Here is a 20,264-nt window from a genome sequence, read left to right as displayed (position 1 = left end):
GCCGATGCAGGGGACACGGGCTCATGCCCTGGTCCGGGAGGATCCCACATGCCGCAGAGTAGCTGGGCCCGCGAGCCATGGTCGCTGAGCCTGCGCGTCCGGAGCCTGTGCTCCGCAACAGGAGAGGCCACAACAGTGGAGGCCCCGAGTACAAAAAAAAAAAAAAAAAAAAAAAAGGATAAACCAAAACCTTTCTCCATAATTGAATCAGGAAAAGTGAAAATAATTGCAAAGGGAACATCTTTTCAGTACGCAAGCCATTGCAATGTGTTGTGATGTCCATGTCTCTTCTACCGCCAGGGCTCCCTGCTCACACAAGGGACACCGCCCTGGTGCCCACAGATCACAACAGAGCTGACCCTGTTTCCCAACCATAGGCACTGTCCTGAGGGTCTCTGTCATGGAGGGGGAAATTTCTGCCTCAACCCCTCTTGAGTTCTTATGGCTGGACTATAATAAAATTGACACAAGACCAATTAATAGGAGAAAAATAAACAAATCTTAATTTGTGCACATGGAGGTCTCAAAGAAATAGGACCTAAGAAGTGGTCAAATCGCAGCAATATCTTTTTGATCTATCTCCTAGAGTAATGAAAATAAAAACAAAAATAAACAAATGGACCTAATTAAACTTAAAAGCCTCTGCACAGCAAAGGAAACCATAAACAAAAGACAACCCACAGAATAGGGAGAAAATATTTGCAAATGGAACAACTGACAAGGGATTAATCTCTAAAATATACAAACAGCTCATGCAGCTCTATGTCAAAAAAACAATAAAAAAATGGGCAGGAGATCTAAATAGACATTTCTCCAAAGAAGACATACAGATGGCCAAAAGGCACAGGAAAAGATGCTCAACATCACTAATTATCAGAGAAATGAAAACCAAAACTACAATGAGGTGTCACCTCACACCAGTCAGAATGGCCATCATCAAAAAGTCTACAAATAACAAATGCTGGAGAGGGTGTAGAGAAAAGTGAACCCTCCTACACTGTTGGTGGGAATGTAAATTGGTACAACCACTACGGAGAACAGTATGGATGTTCCCTAAAAAACTAAAACTAGAACTATCATATGATATAGTAATCCCACTCCTGGGCATATATCCAGAGAAAAACATAATCTGAAAGGACACATGCACCCCAGTGTTCACTGCAGCACTATTTACAACAGCCAAGACATGGAAGCAGCCTAAACGTCCGTTGTCGGAGGAATGCATGAAGAAGATGTGGTACATATATACAATGGAACACTACTCAGCCATGAAAAAATAATGAAATAATGCCATTTGCAGCAACATGGGTGGACCTAGAGATTATCATACTAAGTGAAGTAAGCCAGACAGAGAAAGACAAATATCATATGATATCACTCCTATGTGAAATCTAATTTAAAAAAATAAAGATACAAATGAACTTATTTACAAAACAGAAACAGACTTACAGATATTGAGAACAAACTTATGGTTACCAAAGGGGGAATGTGGGATAAATCAGGAGCTTGGGATGAACACACACACACACACACACACACACACACACACACACACACACACACACTACTATATATAAGATAGATAACCAAGAAGGACCTACTGTACAGCACAGGGAACTCTACTCAGTATTCTGTGATAACCTATATGAGAAAAGAATCTTAAAAAGAATAAATATATATATATGTGTATAACTGAGTCACTTTGCTGTACACCTGAAACTAACACGACATTGTAAATCAACTATACTCCAATAAAATTAAAATTAAAAAAAGAAGCGGTCAAAGCAGGCAGCTTTTATACTTTTTAGACCAGAAAAACAATACATTTGTGAGGAATTGAGAGGACAAAGAAACTCAGGTTTTGGGTTCTCAATGAGTGAAGAATCTAAAGAGAATTTGGGCTTGGAGTAGTGAGTTAAAGAAGTAACAAGGTTTGTTCACACAGGCTTCTTGGCCTGAATTCCCTTTCTCTGGGGATAAGGGTGCTGGTCCTCCTACCTCCAGATGCAGGGAGTGCATCTTTCACAGGGGAGATTTATTTCCTGCTTTCAGGGAGACGGACAGGAGGGTCAGTGTCCCTACTGCATTAGCCGTTTAAGTAACTTTAATTCAAAATAGTCAATATGCCATTGTGGCATATGTTGGGGTGGCCCTCCCTGAGCTTCAACACAAGCTAAAACCAGGGCTGGACTTTTGAACTCCGTGTGAAAGTGCCAAGTGGTTCAGTTATTCTAGATGTCAAGCAGGAAGCCTGGTTTGATCTCAGAAATCAACAGGGTGGATTAATGTGACTATCTTCCCTCTTCTTCTCCAGGATCGTGCTTAGAGGACAAGAGATTGCCACCTCTGTTGTTCCTCAATCAAACAGCATCTTTGACTTCCAGAAAGCTTACAGTTTGACTGAAGAGAAGGTACAGCTGTCATCTTGTTTTTCTGTGCCACCGTCCTGGGAGGATGGGTTGGTGTCACCCAGTGGTGGCTCAGGTCACCAGTGGAGATCTGACACTGAGCCACCGGACCTTGAGTCTCAAAGTCTATGATTCCGTGACTTGAGGACCTGCCTCAATTTCTGGCTGAACTGGTGCAGGGTGCAATGCTCCCAGTGCATGTCCTGTTGGGTGACTTGGGGCATTTCATCCTGGGCCTCCCTGAGCTTGAATTCGTTCATCACTAAAATGAAAGTGTCTCCTAATTCCCAAATGTATCTCTCCTTTCTCTTTACAGGCCCTGGATGTCAGCGACCACTTTCCAGTTGAATTTAAACTTCAGTCTTCAAGGGCCTTCACCAACAGCAAAGAATCTGTCTCTCCAAAGAAGAAAAAAAAGACCAGACGCGCCTAGATACAAGGGTGCCATTTTATTCACCATTTCTTGCCTCTACATAAAGCAGCTCCAATAGGTATGAACTGTTCCCGGCGCTCAGGAAACAAGACTGGCCCAACTGCGTTCATTTTTCAACTTGTATCTAATTCATCTTGAGCCAAATTGGGAAGAGTGTCTTCTATTCTCCCTCTAGAGCTCGAGCTCATACCTCCCCTGAATTACTCAAAAGGAAACTAGGGTCTTTTGCAGTCCAAAACGATGGCCTTCATGTTGGGAGCTAGAGCCCCATCAGCTGTCGCTGCTCTACCTGCCGAGAGAGGCCGCAGGAAGAGGAACATCAGCTTTCCGTCTTCTTGAGGGCGACCTGTTCCATGTGAAACGACCAGAGATGCCAAGAACACCAAGGCCCCAACTGTAGCCCATGATTTGGGCAATGAACTGCTTTAGGATCTGGCCCTCCCATCAGAGGTCAGGCCACAATCATATCTTGCGGGGATGAAGGGTGAAGGCCATTCCCACTGGTCTCCCTGCCTCCAAATAGTCCTCCAACTCAGCCAGCCCAGTAACCACCAGTGTCATCCTTTGAAATTCCAATCTGACCACAGCACCCCCTCTTTCCCACCCCCTGCTTTAAAAGCCCCTGAAGGAGCTCCCATCACCACCTGGAGAGAGCCCAGGGCATTTGGACACCCATGAAGGTCTCTATTACCTGGCCTATCATAATCAGCTTTACCTTCGTCCCACCTTGCACTTTTGCCCAGCAGGACTGCCCCTTCCCCGCATGCCCCAAGCTCTCCCTCCTTCTGGGCTCTGGCTCAGCCCAGCCCAGAGCCTGGGCAAGTAACCCCGGCCACCCCAACATATGCCATACCCCTATTATAACATTCACCACATTGCATGTCACCAAGGCCACTATTTGGGCTCTTTGGGGGACCTGGTGGGACCAAGGCCCAGTTGGCTGGGAGGGACTGGAGGATTTTGTTATCTTTCTGCAACTAAAGACTTGCAGAGGAGTCCAGCAGCAAGGCACCATTTTACCTATATCCACGGTGACCGTTTTTTTGGTTTGTTTTGCTTTGGTTTCCCTTATATTGTTTCTCTGTCCAAGTAGTACATGAACAGGGCTAAATCTGCAAGCAGTACCAAGGAATAAGCAAAGAGAAGGAACGCTGTGCCTTGGCCCCCCTGGTGTCCTGTCTCAGAAGCAGCCCCTCCTACCAGCTTACGCATTCCACCAGAGAGTCTGCATAAATAAGCACCGTGTGTAACTTTGAGAAATACAGAGTATAGCATTCTATACACGTGGTCCCTCTCTGCTGATTTTCCTAAATATATCCAGGACGATGTGACTTTCAATATAAGAAAACGAGACTGCAAGCCTGAGTTGTTTTTTTTTTTTTTTGCGGTACATGGGCCTCTCACTGTTGTGGCGTCCCGTTGCAGAGCACAGGCTCCAGATGCGCAGGCTCAGCGGCCATGGCTCACAGGCCTAGCCGCTCCGCGGCATGTGGGATCTTCCCGGACCGGGGCACGAACCCATGTCCCGTGCATCGGCAGGCGGACTCTCAACCACTGCGCCACCAGGGAAGCCCAAGCCTGAGTTTTTTCTATAAATTTATTTATTTGTTTGTTTGTTTTTTGGCTGTGTTGGGTCTTCGTTGCTGTGCGCGGGCTTTCTCTAGTTGTGGCGAGTGGGGCTACTCTTCATTGCGGTATGCGGGCTTCTCATTGTGGTGGTTTCTCTTGTCGTGGACCATGGGCTCTAGGCACGTGGGCTCAGTAGTTGTGGCTCACGGGCTCTAGAGTACAGGCTCAGTAGTTTTGGCGCACGGGCTTAGTTGCTCCACGGCATGTGGGATCTTCCCGGACCAGGGCTCGAACCCGTGTCCCCTGCATTGGCAGGCGGATTCTTAACCACTGTGCCACCAGGGAAGTCTTCCATTTCTTTATCATTCAACACAGCAAGTATTTTGGCAAGTCTTGAGAAATGGAGATGCCTCTATTTCCAGTCTTTGCTATTTTCTCGTCTTCATCAACATTCCCTTCCTGCCCCAAACAAACGTGCTCCCCAGTGCCCTTCATCCTGTCCCTGTGAGTCAGTGGCGCGGGTGGGAAGGAGAGAAGGGAGCTTCTCCAGGTCAGCGACCCTGGCTCCCATCTCTCCCTCGGACTGGAGAAGGCAAGTGTAAAGGGCAGTTGCCAAACCGGGAGAGGAAAGAGTGACAAACTGGAGGCCACATCTCTCTTCCCTCCCAGAAGGAGAGAAAGCACCCAGCCCAGGGATGTGTGGGTGAGAGAGGTTCACACCTGTGTCAGCCACCTAGGACCCCTATCGGGGCTTCCACCAAATAGTCCTGAAGGCAGAGGCCACAGCGAGGAGCCAGTATTCCATGTCACTAACCCACAGGTCACATCTTGAAGGAGGAGTGGGTAACCGCAGTCCCACAGGACGCTGGCAGCAGTGTGTTCAAGCTTTAGGATTCAGGGAAACTACTGAAATTAAGTAAATCTAAAGGGATGTCAAGGAAACAAGGATGCGCACACATACACACTCGATCCTTCTGGGAAAATGGGTTGGGAAACAGTGAGGGCTCTGCATGCAACCCTAGCTGAATGACTGCTTGGCTTCCCAGGCTTCATGGGGCCAAGGGCAAAGGGGGCGGCCCTAGTCCAAGCCACTGACTCTTGTTTGATGACGTCGCAGCCTCCTTACTGGTCCCACCACTTCCCCCCTACAGTCTGTTCTCCCGCAACCCAGGTGTGCTCCCTAAAATGCAAATCTCATCCTAACTCTCCCCTGCCTTAAACCCTCAATGGCTCCCCATTCCTCTCCGGATAAAGACCCAAGTCCTCACCATGGCCCACAAAGCTCTGTGGTTCTTGGCTTTCACTTACCTTTCCAACTCCATTTTCAACCACGTACATTCTGTAGCCACATCACTTTGTTCCTCTGTCCTTCAGGCTCTCCCCAGCCGCTGGGCCTCTTCATGTGCTGTTTCCCTCCTCCTGCATCATTCTTCTCCCCCTTCAGTTAGCAAACTTCTCATTCCTCGAAACTCAACTTAAACCTCACTCAGTCAGAGAGGCCTCCCCGATCAGCTCTCCCCAGTCTACTTTGGGACCCTCATTTACATCTTCCCACAGTGCCCTGTGTGTCCCCTTCCTAACCCTCATCACATGTGTAATCACCTGTCCAATGTCTGTTTCCCATCCCCAACCTACTGCCTCTATGAGAGCAGAGTTATGTCTTCTTAGTCACTGCTCAATAAATTTTTGTCAGGTTAATTAAACTCAAGGGGTACAACTGTGCCATCTTGGAGTAAAAAGCAATAGACTTTACAGTTATCCTTTAAAAAAAATTATTTTGAGCAAAAGATAGTAAACATTGGGTAGTAGAATCGTTGTAATTTTTCTTTTAGAAATCCTTCCAGATGGAAATACCTAATTTGCAAAGTCAGGGAATGATTTTTGCTGGTCCAAACTGGGGATTTAAAAAAATAACAGTACCCTCTAGTGTACTGTAGTTTCTCAAAGAACACCTGAAGGATATAAACTAGAACGGCAGGAATTCCCAGGTGGTCCAGTGGTTAGGACTCTGTGCTTCCACTACCACGGCCCTGCGGCCGAACTAAGACCCCGCAAGCCTGCGTGGCGTGGCCAAAAAAAATAATAAAATAAAATAGGGGGACTTCTCTGGTGGTGCAGTGGTTAAGAATCTGCCTGCCAATGCAGGGGACACAGGTTCGAGCCCTGGTCTGGGGAGATCCCACATGCCGTGTAGCAACGAAGCCCGTGCGGCACAACTACCAAGCCCGCGTGCCACAACCACTGAAGCCCGTGAACCTAGAGCCCGTGGTCAGCAACGAGAAGCCACCGCAATGAGAAGCCTGCGCACCACAACCAAGAGTAGCCTCCGCTCGCCGCAACTAGAGAAAGCCTGCGTGCAGAAATGAAGACCCAATGCAGTCAAAAAACAAACAAAAAACAAAAAACTAAACTTAAAATAGGAAAGGCTTCCCTGGTGGTGCAGTGGTTAAGAATCCGCCTGGGGCTTCCCTGGTGGCGCAGTGCTTGAGGGTCCGCCTGCCGATGCAGGGGACGCGGGTTCGTGCCCCGTTTCGGGAGGATCCCACGTGCCGCGGAGCGGCTGGGCCCGTGAGCCATGGCCGCTGGGCCTGCGCGTCCGGAGCCTGTGCTCCGCAAATGGGAGAGGCCACAACAGTGAGAGGCCCGCATAACGCAAGAAAAAAAAAAAAAAAAGAATCCGCCTGCCAGTGCAGGGGACATGGGTTTGAGCCCTGGTCCGGGAAGATCCCACGTGCCGCAGAGCAACTAAGCCCGTGCACCACAACTACTGAGCCTGCGCTCTAGAACTGAAGCCTGTGCACCTAGAGCCCGATCTCCGCAACAAGAGGAGCCACCGCAATGAGAAGCCCACGCACCGCAACAGAGTAGCCCCCACTTGCCACGACTAGAGAAAGCCCGCACACAGCAACACGCAGCAAAAAACAAACAAACAAACAAATGAATAAAAAATAAAACAGGATGGCACCAGAGACACAAGAACTAAAACCTTAAAATCCAGCTAAAGGTAAACCTCACTGTGGCTCCTTGAACTTGCCCTCCACCCTCCTACCTCAGGCATTTGCAGTGCTGTGCCTTCTGCCTCAACTGCCCTCCCCTCTCTGCCCCTCTAACCTGTGAACACAATGTCCCTCTCTTTGTGGGTCTAGGGCTATCACAGCCTCCAAAACTCCATGCAAACATCCCTTCTTTAAGACGAACGCTCTGGTTTCTCTCGCCCACACGCACACGCACACACGCCCGCCCCTTACCTGAGGGTCAGCCCACCTGGCGTATAGTCCCCAGCTGGCCCAGGTTTCCACTGATTGTTAACAAGCCCGTGTTCTTACCTCCTATGAGTTCCCTGATGGCAGGAGAAAATGTGTTAGTTATTTGCAAAAAGTCCTTCTGCTGACCCTCTCTTCTCTAGGAAACTCTTACTTTCCCCATCAAATACCTTGGAAGTTTTATTTTATTTTTCCAACTTACTTATTTTGAGATTCCTGCTTGAGTTACTTTAATAGTTTCATAGAGGTTAAGCTGAAGATGACTTTAAAGATAGTAGTAATAATAATAATGACAGCAGCTGCCATTTGCTAAAGCTTGCTCTGTGCCAGGCTGTGTTTTAAGAAGGAATGGTATACACTATCTACTAAATACCTACAATAGCACTAAAAAGGTGGGCTCTGTTGTCATCTCCATTTTAGAAATGAGGAAACTCAGGCCCAGAGAAGTTAAACAACTTGCCCATGGTCACACAGCTGGTGAGTACTGGAGGTGGCACCTCCCTCCATGAGGCAGAGTAGGTGCAGGGCCTAGGGCCACAACACTTTTAGGGGCCATGGAAATGTTTTAATTTCTTTCAGGATAAGAAGGAAAAAAATAAAAATTTAGGTTGAAGGCAAAGTTTTAGTATATAATATTAACATAACTGTCTTTATACCAGTGTTGTTGTAAAATATAACTTTTACTATTTTTTTATGGAAGAAGGGATTCGTGAAGGCAAAAGTGCACTAGGACCCACAAAAGTCATAATGTGGCCCTGGTGGAGTCAAAAGTCAAATCAAGTCAGTATGCCCCCAAAGTTAATGTTTTCACTAGTCTAGTGTAACCCCATATTACAGGTGAGGAAACTGAGATCCAAGGCCACACAACAAATGCATGGCAGAGCCAAGCCGAAAATGCAGGTTTCCAGTGGTCCAACCATGGTACCCTGTGGTCCAACACCACCACCTAGTGGTCTTTCCAGGAACTTCGCTTTAGTCAAAGGATGAACCTAGAGAGAGGGCACAGGTCCAGACACCCCCAGGAAGCAGCTACCCGCCTGCCCTTGGACTGCATACTCAGCAGTGGGGAAGCCAGGCCAAGGCACCAACTCCACGTGCTCTCTTTAGGTTGTCATCAGAATTCACACAACCCTCCTACACACACACACACAAAGGCACCCCTCTCCCAGGGCAACAGAGCTATCCCTCCGAGTTAATACTTGTAAAACACCTAGCTTGGCCCTGTGCGATAGGAATAGCATGTGAGCCAATTTGTAATTTGAAATTTTCTAGTAGCCACATTAAAAAAGCAAAACGAGGGAATTTCCTGGCAGTCCAGTGGTTAGGACTTGGCGGTTTCACTGCCGTGGCCCAGGTTCAGCAAGCCGTGCAGCACGGCCAAAAAATAAATAAATTAAGTAAAAAGCAAAAAGAAACAAGCAAAACTAATTTTAATAATGTATTTTATTTAACATAGGGGGTCAGCAAACTACAGGCAATGGGTCAAATCTAGCCCACCACCTGTGGGGTTTTTTTTTTTTTTTTTTTGCGGTACGCGGGCCTCTCACTGTTGTGGCCTCTCCCGTTGCGGAGCACAGGCTCCAGACGCGCAGACCCAGCGGCCATGGCTCACGGGCCCAGCCGCTCCGCGGCACGTGGGATCCTCCCGGACCAGGGCACGAACCCGTGTCCCCTGCATTGGCAGGCGGACTCTCAACCACTGCGCCACCAGGGAAGCCCCCACCACCTGTGTTTTTAAATGAAGTTTTATTGGAATATATCCACACCCATTTGTTTATGTACCAGCCACGGCTGCTTTTACACTGCAACAGCAGAGTTGAGTTTGCTTATTTGAGACTGGATGGCCCACAAAGCTGAAAATGCTCACTACCTAGTCCTTTACAGAGAAAGTTTGTCGATCCTTGATTTAACCCAATATATCCAAGTTTGGTCATTTCAACATGTGATTCAATATAAAAATTATTAATGAGCTATTTTACATTTTTTATTATACTAAATTTCTGAAACCCGGTGTGTCTTTTATATTTACAGCACATCTCTATTTGGATGAGACACATTTCAAATGCTCAGTGGATACATGTAGCTCATGACTATGGAACTGGACAGTGTGGGTTTAGAATAAGGCCCTGCATGTAGCAAATATCATAGAGGTGCTCACTAAATACGTAAATAAATAAATTCCCCAGAAGTATTAAGCCCTAACAACCTGGAACATCCATTGCTTGTTATGAATCAACCCTTTTCCCATGCTTCTAGAATGGTGCTAGCAATGTGGTATCATCCTTGGGAGAACTGAAAACATCATCACTCAAATCATGTCCCAAAAGACTTAATTTATTTGCAAAATCCCAGCTGTGAAAAGCTGCCCTGGTAGCAGCCTGTCCTCTTCTAAGCAGCTTTGCAGCCTTGCTGCTGATAGAGATAATCATGATAACAACTAATATAGTTCACATATATAGAGCCAGCCATTTGCTAGGCATTTTCTGAGCATTGTTTCATTTAATGACAGAAATAATGGTGATGTCCCTCAGGAGGCCTACCCTGACACCCCATACTGGCTTAGGCGTCCCCTCTGCGCTCCAAAGGTGCCCATCTTCCCCCATCACAGCCCTTCTCACTCTGCTCCATGAGCTCCAAGAAGATTTGCCGCCTCTGCCCCGGGAACCCAGCCTAGACCTGGCCCCTGGGAGCTATCAGATCAAGGTTTGTTGCATTCAGTCAAATGACCCCAAAGAACTCAGTGGGCTATCTGGTTGATTACATTCGGCAGGTATTTGTCAAGCACCTGCCTCTAGGGTGCAAGGCTGCAGTGCAAGTTCCCCAGGATCACATGCACACACAGCCTTGCTCACGCTCTCTGCCTCTCGCTCTTTCCCACTCAAGAACTTTCCCAAAGTTGATAAGGGAAACGCAGGCAACTTGGTTCAATTTGCTGTTTTAAAACTACTAGCTTCTTTGTGGAGTTTCAGGCTAAGGGGAAAACTTGGAGAGACCTGGAAAGTTCCTCTGGGGGTGGTCCTCACAGAGCTGTTGGTTTGCCTCGTTCTTTCTTTGGCCAGACTGAGGGGCTGCGCTTTGAATGAGTGGAGTAGAAGGGTACCACAGTGCCCTGATGAAGCAGGGTGGGCCCGTGAGCATTTTGGTTTCACAAAGGGCTGTGCGCAGGGCTGAGACAGGCTGGGACCTGGGGCCCTTTGCTGCAGGGCTGCAGTGCTTGCACCTGGACACACCTCTCCTCCAGCAACAAAGTACAAAGAAACTGTATGCGACTAAAATAACTGCGTGCATGCACAGCTGGGGCAAATTCTGGGCCCCCAAGATACAAAAGACCAAAAACCCCAACTGCCACTTTTGAAGAGACTGGAGCAAAAGTAGGGGGTCAGGAGCAAAAGCAGGGTACAACACATGCCCCCTTCACACTACAGCACCTAAGGGGTGGGCCAACCACCTAAGCCACCCCTCCTGCTCTACCCCTGGACACACCCCTACCCTCACCCCATATAAGGAACAAGCTTGCCCCTGCCTCAGGGAGCAAGCCAGCAGGCAAGGAACCTGTTGTTTGTTCTCACTCCCCCTGCTGCAGCAGGTGCCCCAATAAAGCCTTGCCTGAATTTCTTGTCTGGACTCTGATCAATTTCTATCAATTAAGGAACCCTGGCTGGTAACAGGGTGAATCCTTGGGTTCCCTCCATGCCAGAGGCCTTGTAAGCGATGAGATGCTGTGTGCACCAATGCTGGGTAGGATGCCAGCCACAAACATTTGACATGTCTGGGATTCTGGGAGGGAATCCAAGGAAAGAGGAAGGTCCTTCAAGACGGCCCCAGTAACCAAGGTTTAGCTATCAGAAGGGAGGGGTTCTGAGCTGAACTGTGTCCCCTCAAAAAAAATACGCTGATGTTCTAACCACCAGTACCTCAGAATGTGACCTTATTTGGAAATAGGGTTATAGTAGATGTAATTAGCTAAAATGAGGACATACTGGAGTAGGGTAAGCCCCTAATCCAATATGACTGGTGTCCTTATAAGAGGATGGCCATATAGGCTTCCCTGGTGGCACAGTGGTTAAGAATCCGCCTGCCAATGCAGGGGACACAGGTTCGAGCCCTGGTCCGGGAAGATCCCACATGCTGCAGAGGAACTAAGCCTGTGCACCACAACTACTGAGCCTGCGCTCTAGAGCCCGCGAGCCACAACTACCGAGCCCACACACCACAACTACTAAAGCCCGCGCACCTAGATCCTGTGCTACACAACGAGAGAAGCCACCGCAATAAGAAGCCCATGCACCGCAACAAAGAGCAGGCCCCGCTCGCCACAACTAGAGAAAGCCCATGCGCGGCAATGAAGACCCAACACAGCCAAAAATAAATAAATAAAATAAATAAATTTTTAAAAAAATAGATGGCCACATGAAGACAGAGACGCAGGGGCCATGTGATGACCAAGACAGAGACTGAGTTATGCAGCTGCAAGCCAGGGAATGCCAAGGATTGCCAGCAAACTTCCAGGAGCCAGGAAGAGGCCAGGAAGGGTTTCCCTGCAGGTTTCAGAGGCAGCGTGATTTTTAGGCTTCTAATTTTCAGATCTGTGAGACAAATTTCTGCTATTTTAAGTCACCCAGTTTGTGGTCCTTCGTTATGGGAGTCCTAGCAAACTCATACAGGAAGGGACTTGTGAGTTTAGGGTGGTGGCCAAGCTCAAATCCACCCCTAGAGCAGCCGCAGGGCACATCGGGCTCTGTGGCAGAGATGGGCTAGATGTTTGGGGACCCTTTCTCTTCCTCCTGGCCACCTGGTCACACAGCACTCCCAGCCTTCTCACATCTAGAAGTCATGCGATTTGTTCTCACCCGTAGGATGTGTCAGCTCCAGACCAAGGTGGTCAAGGGTGGGCATGTTCTCTTCAGGCCCTCTGTCTCTCCTCCCTCATCCCCCAGCTGGGTGTAGAGGACTCAGGAAAGGACTCTGAGGCCCTAGGAGATGGCACAGCCACCAGATGGGAGAAGCCTGCGTCCCCAGATCAGCATGTGGCAGGTGGGCTGCTGAACATCAGATTGCACTGTGCTGTAAAAAATACATTTATTTTTTTTAGTACGTTTGAGCAACTGGGATTTAGGGGCTGTTTGTTATAGCAGTGAGGCAACCCTGACCTGTGCAGGTTCTTGGAGGTGTGAGAAGCAGAAAGTAAACTTGGAAACGACTTCCTCCCTAAACTCTGGGATACCCTGGGACTGAGCAATTCTGCTATGGGTCCCTTCAACAGGATGTAGAGAGTAAGGACAGGGAGATATCCCCCTCCTCTCCCCTTAGCACCTTAAGAACTTAGAGATGCCCCTCCCCTGCCCCAGGTCTGCTGCTGGAGCACTTGGAGGTTCCATTGCTTCCCCCAATGGTGATGGTGATGGCAGGGGCGAGGAGCTCTGCAAGGAGCTGAGGTCCCTGAGGGCAGACAAGAGGCAGCAGGTGGGCCCCCCTGAATCCCAGACATGTGCCCACCTTAGAGTAGGACTCGTGCCTCTCCCCGCTTGGCAGAGCTGAACAGAACAGAGGGAGGGTGGGGCTGGCAGTGTCTCTGCTCTTCAGGGTCCAGACAGACCACAGGAAAAGGAAGGAGCAGCTTCTGAACCCCCAGCAAATTCACATCCGCTGGTCTGTTCGCCGTGGGACATGGAAGATGCTACTTTTGATGTAAAAGCTCTTTGTGATGGGCTGGAACCTGGCATAAGCTGGAGCCCTGGTGTCCTTCATGGATTCCCCTGCAACACAACAAGGGCCCGGTGCTGGGGCCACCACTCCTCCTGCCAGCCCACGGCTAGCCCAACTCAACACAGTGCCACAGCTGCTCCAGCTGCTAGAACAGTGAAATGCTTCTGCGCAGTTAGCAACAGCGCTGCCCCTTGTGCCCCTTGACCCCTACCCTGGGCCCCCCATTCCTTCTTAGGATCCGGTAACTAAACGGTATGCCTGGCAAAGCATGGGCATCTTGAGACCCTGCTTTGGCTCCATGGCCAGGATCTGCCCTGATTGGTGGCACGCAGGTTATGCTAATTGTTAACTATTTCGATCCCATCCCAACCCCAACCTCACTTACCCCTCATCGCATTTCTCCCCTTGTCTAGTGATTCCCCAGCCATCCCAATGCTCCACGGCAAACACCTCCAGGATCCTGCCCAAGGCTGAACTAGCTCCCCAAATGCCCGTTGGCTGCAAATCCTCCCTGTTGAATTAATAATAATAATAATAATAGTACCAGTTACCATTTCTTGAGCATTTACTATGTGCCAGGCACCAGACTGGTGCTTTCTATGTGTAAAAGGCACTTGGGGCTGACCTAGCTGGGGCCCAGACAATGCCTTCAACCCCTCTTCTGTGGCTATTTGCACCCACTGGGAAGACACAGCTCCTGTCTGTATCTGTTTGGGGAGGGGAGAAGTGGTCAGCGGGTCTGTCATCTGTTCCCCATCTGGCTTCTGAACCGGTTGGGTTAGGGGCATGAGGCCAGATGCTTACAGAATATTCCAGAGATTCTGGGAGCAACTGTGGGTTTAAACAGAACACTGTGGGGAAAAACTGAACTTTGCCCTGAACCCAGCGCTGCCCTTATACCCAGGGGGCAGCCAGAATCAGCTCCCCTGACTCCAATGCTTGGGTTGCTGGATAAAATGTAGGATGCCCAATTACATTTGAATTTCAGATGAACAATGAATAATTTTTTCAGTATACGTATGTCCCATGCCACCTTTGGTACATACTTACACTAAAAGATTACTGTTTATCTGAAATGCAAATGCAACTGGGCATTCTGTATTTTAATTTGCTCCATCTGGCGACCCTATGCCTGGCAGTGGTTTCACAGGCAGTAGGTATGGACCTGTGGGCCGAGAAGGAGAGGAGGAACAGGGAAGCCCCACGTGATGCCTAAACTGAGTCTCGCACTGTGGGCGCAGGGAGTCAGGCCCTTCTCAGAAGAATCCGATGGGGGAGACTCGACCTGGGACCCAGCTCAACGTCCCACCCCAGCAGGCCTTCCCTGACTACCCTGTCTACCATAGCAGCCCCTCAGCCTCCATCGCTTTCTCCTGATTTACCTCTTCTTATAGCCTTGATACGCAAGTGTGGTCCACGGACCAGCAGCATCAGCATCGTCGGGGAGCTCACCCCATCCCTGACGTCACTGAAGGATCAGAACCTCCATTTTAACGCGATCTCCAGGTAATTCCTGTGATGGTAGAGACTGAAAAGTGCGGCTCTGTAGCACGGACCACAGCCTGACACTATTTCCTATATCTGTCATCGGCTCTCTGTGAGGGCCCATGTCTGTCTTGCTCTCTGCTATACACCCCAGGACAAAAAGAGGAGCACATATTAGGTGCTCAATAAACATTTGTTAATGAGTGAATGAATGATGAATGAATGAATGAATGAGTGAATGAACAAACGAACGAACCAGAATTCAAACCCAGCCTGGTAATTTCCACCTGAGTCGCTCTGTGCCTGTTGGTTCACTAACGCATTTTGGGGTAGAGCCGGGATTCAGTGGCTCCAGATCTCCCTCTACTGGCTGTTCTGAATGACAGGATTACATGCTGAATGAATGAACGTGTGTCCTACCCACCTCATGCAGCTTTCTGAGGATAACTCCTGTTCGGGGTGTTTTCCCGCCTGATTTCACCAAAACCCTGTGACAAAGGAAGGGAGGTACTCATTTGTTCCCAGTTTTCAGGTGTGGAAACAGGCCCGGAGAAGTTAAGTTTCTTGCTTGAGCTCACACAATGTGAAAGTGGTGGAGCCAGGATTTGAACTCACAACCTCTTGATTCCAATTCAAGACGTCATTCCCTAGTCCATACTCATTTATCCCACAGTGACTGAGTGCCAGCCCCAACCTGGGAGCTGGGAGGGCATTAATAAAATTAACTAGGAAGCCCTGGAAGCCCTAGGCCTCACCAGGCCAGATGGATCCTCAAGGAGTGGTGATAGTGCTGTGCAGACTCAAAAATTGCAGGACCACAAAGGTGGGCTCAACTCATCTCCTGGAGGACTCTTGGAAGACTTCCCAGAGGAGGTGACATCTGAAAGTTAGCCAGCAGAAGAAGGGGCAGGAGGTACATTCTAGGTGGAAAGACCAGAACGTGCAAAGGCCTGGAGTCCTGCTCAGAGAATAGTGAGCCAGAGGAATATGATGAGGGATGAGGCTGGGCCTGCCTGCAAAGGCCTGGAATGGCAAGCGGGTGGTGGCCCTTACCCACATGCCAGCTGTACTCCCAGGATGGAAACTTCTCCTCCGACTTCTGCCAATGCCGATCCTGGAGGTAGGAGGCCTGGCCTTGGCTGTCGAGGGAGATGCCTTGGAAGAGCAGCTGCAGGGTGCAGGGGGACCTGCTTCATGCCTAAGCCCCCTGGTTTGGTCTGGCCTGCTAGCCCCCGAGTTGCTCTTCGGGCCTGCCTGACTCTGTCTCCGTTGGGCAGAGGGCCCTGGACACCTACTCCCCTGGACAACTGATCCTGGAGCCCCCTGGTCTCTGGCCATCCAACAGCTAGCTGGTGGCCTGGGATGGCCCCACTCCCAGACTGACCTGAAGGGGGCCTTTTGGAGCCGCTTCCTGGGCAAGGGTCCCTCCTTCAGGTGCTTGTGGCCATAGCTGATGCTCCAGGAGACCTGGGCGGCAGTCTCCTTCCGGATGTGCTCCTGCCAGCAGGCTTGCTTCTGGGAGGTGGATAGATCCCTCATGGCAGTGAGGGCAAGGGGACGGGGAAGGGAGGAAACATTCTGCCGCCTATGTTTACACTGCTGGTGCCTCATCTCCAAGGATATGAGGGCTGGGTTGTCAAGGCCCTGCCAGAGAGGAGAGGCTGGGCTGCTCAGGCCACTGCGAGCCACACACAGGCAGTGGGTGGGACAGACCTGGCTGAAAAAAGGAGCAAAGGCCACACCTACCCAGGGTGCCTGGGAGGGGGCCCTGTTCTGCCCCAGAGGAACCCAGGGCCCAGGCCTTTCCTCCTCATACCCAGAGGATCCCAAGTGGCGCATGGGGTTCCACAGCCTCTATTCCATTCAGCAAACCCCAGTGTACACCTACTGCATGCCAGGCACCCAAGGGAGTCTAAAGAGAGGTCGTCTCCACTCCAGGAAGCTCTGGTTACATGGCTGCCGGGCCAACTCCTCACACATAGCTCTGCCACTTGACAGCGGTATGGCCTCATCTGTACAGCGAGACGATGGCGGGAACTACCCTTAGTGTTCAGAGAATGACGTTAGAACAGGGTTTTAACAACTTGAGACAAACAGCACCTGGCACGGAGGAAGCCCTCTGTAAATGTCAGCTGATGATTAACAAGCACCTGCTAGGTGCCAGCTGCTAGGCTGCACTCCGTGTGCCTTAAACCACCTGCGTGATTACTGGGGCTCTCAGAGCCTCCTTTTCAGGTGGGGAAATGGAGGCCTGGAGAAGTGATGTGCCCCAGGGCACACTACTGGTATGTGGTGGCACCCACTCTGTGCCAGGCCCTGAGCTGGGGGTTTCACTGAGTGACTTCACTCAACGACTAATAGGCTCTTTTTTAAAAAGTATTTATTTATTTATTTGGCTGTGCCAGGTCTTAGTTGCGCCATGTGGGATCTAGTTCCCTGACCAGGGATTGAACCCCAGCCCCCCTGCATTGGGAGTGCAGGGTCTTAGCCACTGGACCACCAGGGAAGTCCCACTAATAGGCTCTCTTATGTCACTTTTCCAGGTGAGAAAAGTGATGCTCAGCTACATTAAATGGTCGCACTGGGATTGACTCCAAAGCCCACATCTCTGTTACAGACTCTCCCACGGAATGTGACAAGCATCCTGAGAGAGGTACAGGCAGGGCGGGGCAGAGGAGGACCCACCAGTCACCCCAACAGCACCATGAAGTCAGCCTTCTGGATCCTCACACCCTCTGCCTTCTTGACCAGGACCCTCTGGGGTGAGTACCAGTGAGAAAGAGGCTACCCACAATGCCCTTGGGCCACTTGCCTTTCCACTCTGCTGGGTATGCTCTTGTTCATTCATTCAACAAACATTCACTTGCTCTTGACCCTGTGCCATACACACAGCCAGGTACTAAAGGGATATGAGAGGGGACAGAGCCCACAGGCTTCCTGCCCTCAAGGTTTCTCAGTACAGGAGAGACAGATGCCTAACCAGGTGGATAGAGGGGCAGGCAGGGAATTTGGGGGATGGTCTGGGAAGTCTTCCTGGAGGAGGTGTCCTTTGATTAAGAACTGAACCATAAACACTGGTTCATGGCAACTCTTGCTGCGAGGTAGGTTGGGTAAGGATGAAGGGAGGAAAGTCAAGAGTTAGGGGGCTGGGGGTGGCAAGACCCTGGGGTGAAACGGTAGTGGGGTCTGGTGCCAGAACTCAAGAAAGCCTCCCTGGCCCAGACCGCCCCCACCCACAGACTGGTAAGCCCAGGTGTTCAGAGCACGAAGAGGGCAGAGGTGGGCGTCCCCCTCCTTGGGGCTTCGGAGACCCTGTGCCTTCCCCACCACCCGGGCTGCCCACGGTGCTTCAGTCTGAGTGTCCAAGGCGGCCCCTGGTGGTCACTACAGTGACAACAGCCCAGGCGGCTGTCCTCCTGCCCAGTGGACAGGCTACCCCTGAAGGGAGGGGAGTGGGAGGGTGGGTGCAGAGAGGCAACCCCTGAAATGTTGCCTTCCAGTTGGCACAAGGACAGCCAACCGCCCACAAGGAGAGCCGCCTTCAGATTCTGTTCCCTTGTCTGCGGGCGCCCACCCTGTGCCAGGCCCTTGTGAACAGCTTCAGGACCCCAGGTTTTAATTCAGGTTTCCCAGGTTTTAACACAACTTGATCATCGCTACCCTCTCTGAGCCCTGGCAAACTCCCCTGTAAAAATTTGGGGATAATCTTAAGAGTCAGTGCCTCTCATTGTCACTTAGGACATTTGTCTTACTGTAGATTTAAAAACTCATTTAAAAGCCACCAATAACCCCTGGGAAGGTGTGGAGGCAGCCCCCAGGTCTGTTTCTGGCCTAGGCCTGCGCTAGGGGAAAAGAGGTCACTGCAGCTCAGAAACAAGGGCAGGCCAGGAGTCGAGCAGGGGCACAGGTGCCTCCCAGCTTTCTGGCCACGCTCCCAGGCCAAGGACCCACTCTATCCATTTCCACCGATGATGCCCCACCCTAATCCCCAGCCTGGGGCTCTGTCCAAGACAAGGGCCTTTCCTAGGACTCAGTACTTGCGTCTTTAAAGTAGCCCCTCCTGAAATTAAGCTCTCAGAGCACTTTACACGAGTAATAGTAATTCTGTGAACCCTTACCGTGTACTGGATACAGTGATATTCTTTCTGTGCATTTTGTTGGTTAATCCTAAGAGCACTGTATGGGGCAGGTCCCATTACCCAGTTTCACTGAAGAAAAAATGGAGGCACTGTTTTCTGTGAGGGTAAACGATCAGCCGGAGGTCACAGCAGGACCAGGATTTGAACCCGCTGGCCTGTGCTAATAACCACCATGCTAAACAGCTTCCCTACAAACTATGCTTCCTTTTGTGAGGTATCCCTTCCACTCTGACTTGGGGAGCTGAGTCTCCCCAAAACTCAGGCATCCCCTCCCCCAGCAGCTCTGGGTGAAGGAAGGTTTGCCCAAGTCAGTTGGGAGATGGATGTGTTGTGGGATCTTTCTAGAGGTTAATCTAGAATGGCTTTTCCCATTACCTTCCCATTTTATGGATAAAGCCACTGAGGCACAGAGATGATAACTGCCTGAGGTGTCAGCTGAGACTGGAATCCAGACTTGCACCTGCAGCATCTGACCTGCTGCTTTCTGAGTGTTTCGCACATATTAGGTTCTTTTGCTGCTACTAGTGGGGCCTGAAGCAGGCATTTCCGGGGCTCGGTGCCTCTGCCAGGACTTGCCTCTCCTCTGAGATCATCCCACCAGCGTTCAGCATCAGCTTTGCCTTAAGAATGTCCACACTGACAGGGAGGGGTGTCCTGGTGCCTAGGGAAGGCGGTGGTCACGGCAGAGGGAGTAAAGTGGGCAACAAAAGGCCTGCGGGATTCTTTCATCTTCGAGCTTTGTCCTGGGGAGATAAGCAGGGCCGTTGGATGTGAGCCACAAATCAGGCTCGTAAACTCCCCATCTCCTGCCAGCCTGCTTTGGAGAACTCTAGCGGAAGAAGGAAGGGGTGTGGGGTAGGCCACCCTAAATTCCTTGCACATGAGCCGGTCCCCTGTGGGCTCAGGGGCCCGGACAAAAGCCTTATCACAAAGCAAAAAGGATCCCTTTGTTTAGAAAGATTCCTCCCACCATGTTTTTGGGCAGCATCCTGAGACCAAAGCCAGAAAGAAAAAATCAGATTCAGGCTTGCCTTGAGCGATGTGACATTTTCACTCCCTCTTGGAGTTATGAGTTGCTATTGTGAGGAAAAGAAAAAAATTAGCTAAACAAGCTGTTTCTGGGAGAGTTTTCATTAGTTGAAATACTCTGATTACAAAGCCCCTTCCCCCCACGTTAATGGAGACTTGGAAAGATTTCATTCTTTTGGCTGAGCACTAAGGCCAAAGGGCACTTAAATTAACGATCTTGCTCCCCATTTTA

At 50.1% G+C, this 20,264-nt stretch overlaps 1 protein-coding gene across 2 annotated transcripts in view; it reads left to right on the top strand.

Annotated features, from left to right (window-relative positions):
* The window catches only part of DNASE1L3 (deoxyribonuclease 1L3), a 21,367-nt gene extending 18,465 nt beyond the window's left edge, over positions 1–2,902 (top strand). The window contains exons 6-7 of one of the 2 annotated variants that reach the window (XM_007469012.1): positions 2,315–2,411; positions 2,725–2,902. In XM_007469012.1, the coding sequence (XP_007469074.1) occupies positions 2,315–2,411; positions 2,725–2,841 (214 nt within the window). In that variant the 3' untranslated portion in view covers positions 2,842–2,902. The remainder of the gene's footprint in view (positions 1–2,314; positions 2,412–2,724) is intronic. The other variant, XM_007469011.1, reaches the window with a different exon arrangement.
* Positions 2,903–20,264: the final 17,362 nt, after the last annotated feature.

The sequence above is a fragment of the Lipotes vexillifer genome, unplaced genomic scaffold, assembly GCF_000442215.2.
Source record: "Lipotes vexillifer unplaced genomic scaffold, Lipotes_vexillifer_v1.1 scaffold989, whole genome shotgun sequence".
NCBI classification, from domain to species: domain Eukaryota; kingdom Metazoa; phylum Chordata; class Mammalia; order Artiodactyla; family Lipotidae; genus Lipotes; species Lipotes vexillifer.
Note: the sequence above shows the minus strand (reverse complement) of the source record. Positions and strands in the feature narration are given on the sequence as shown.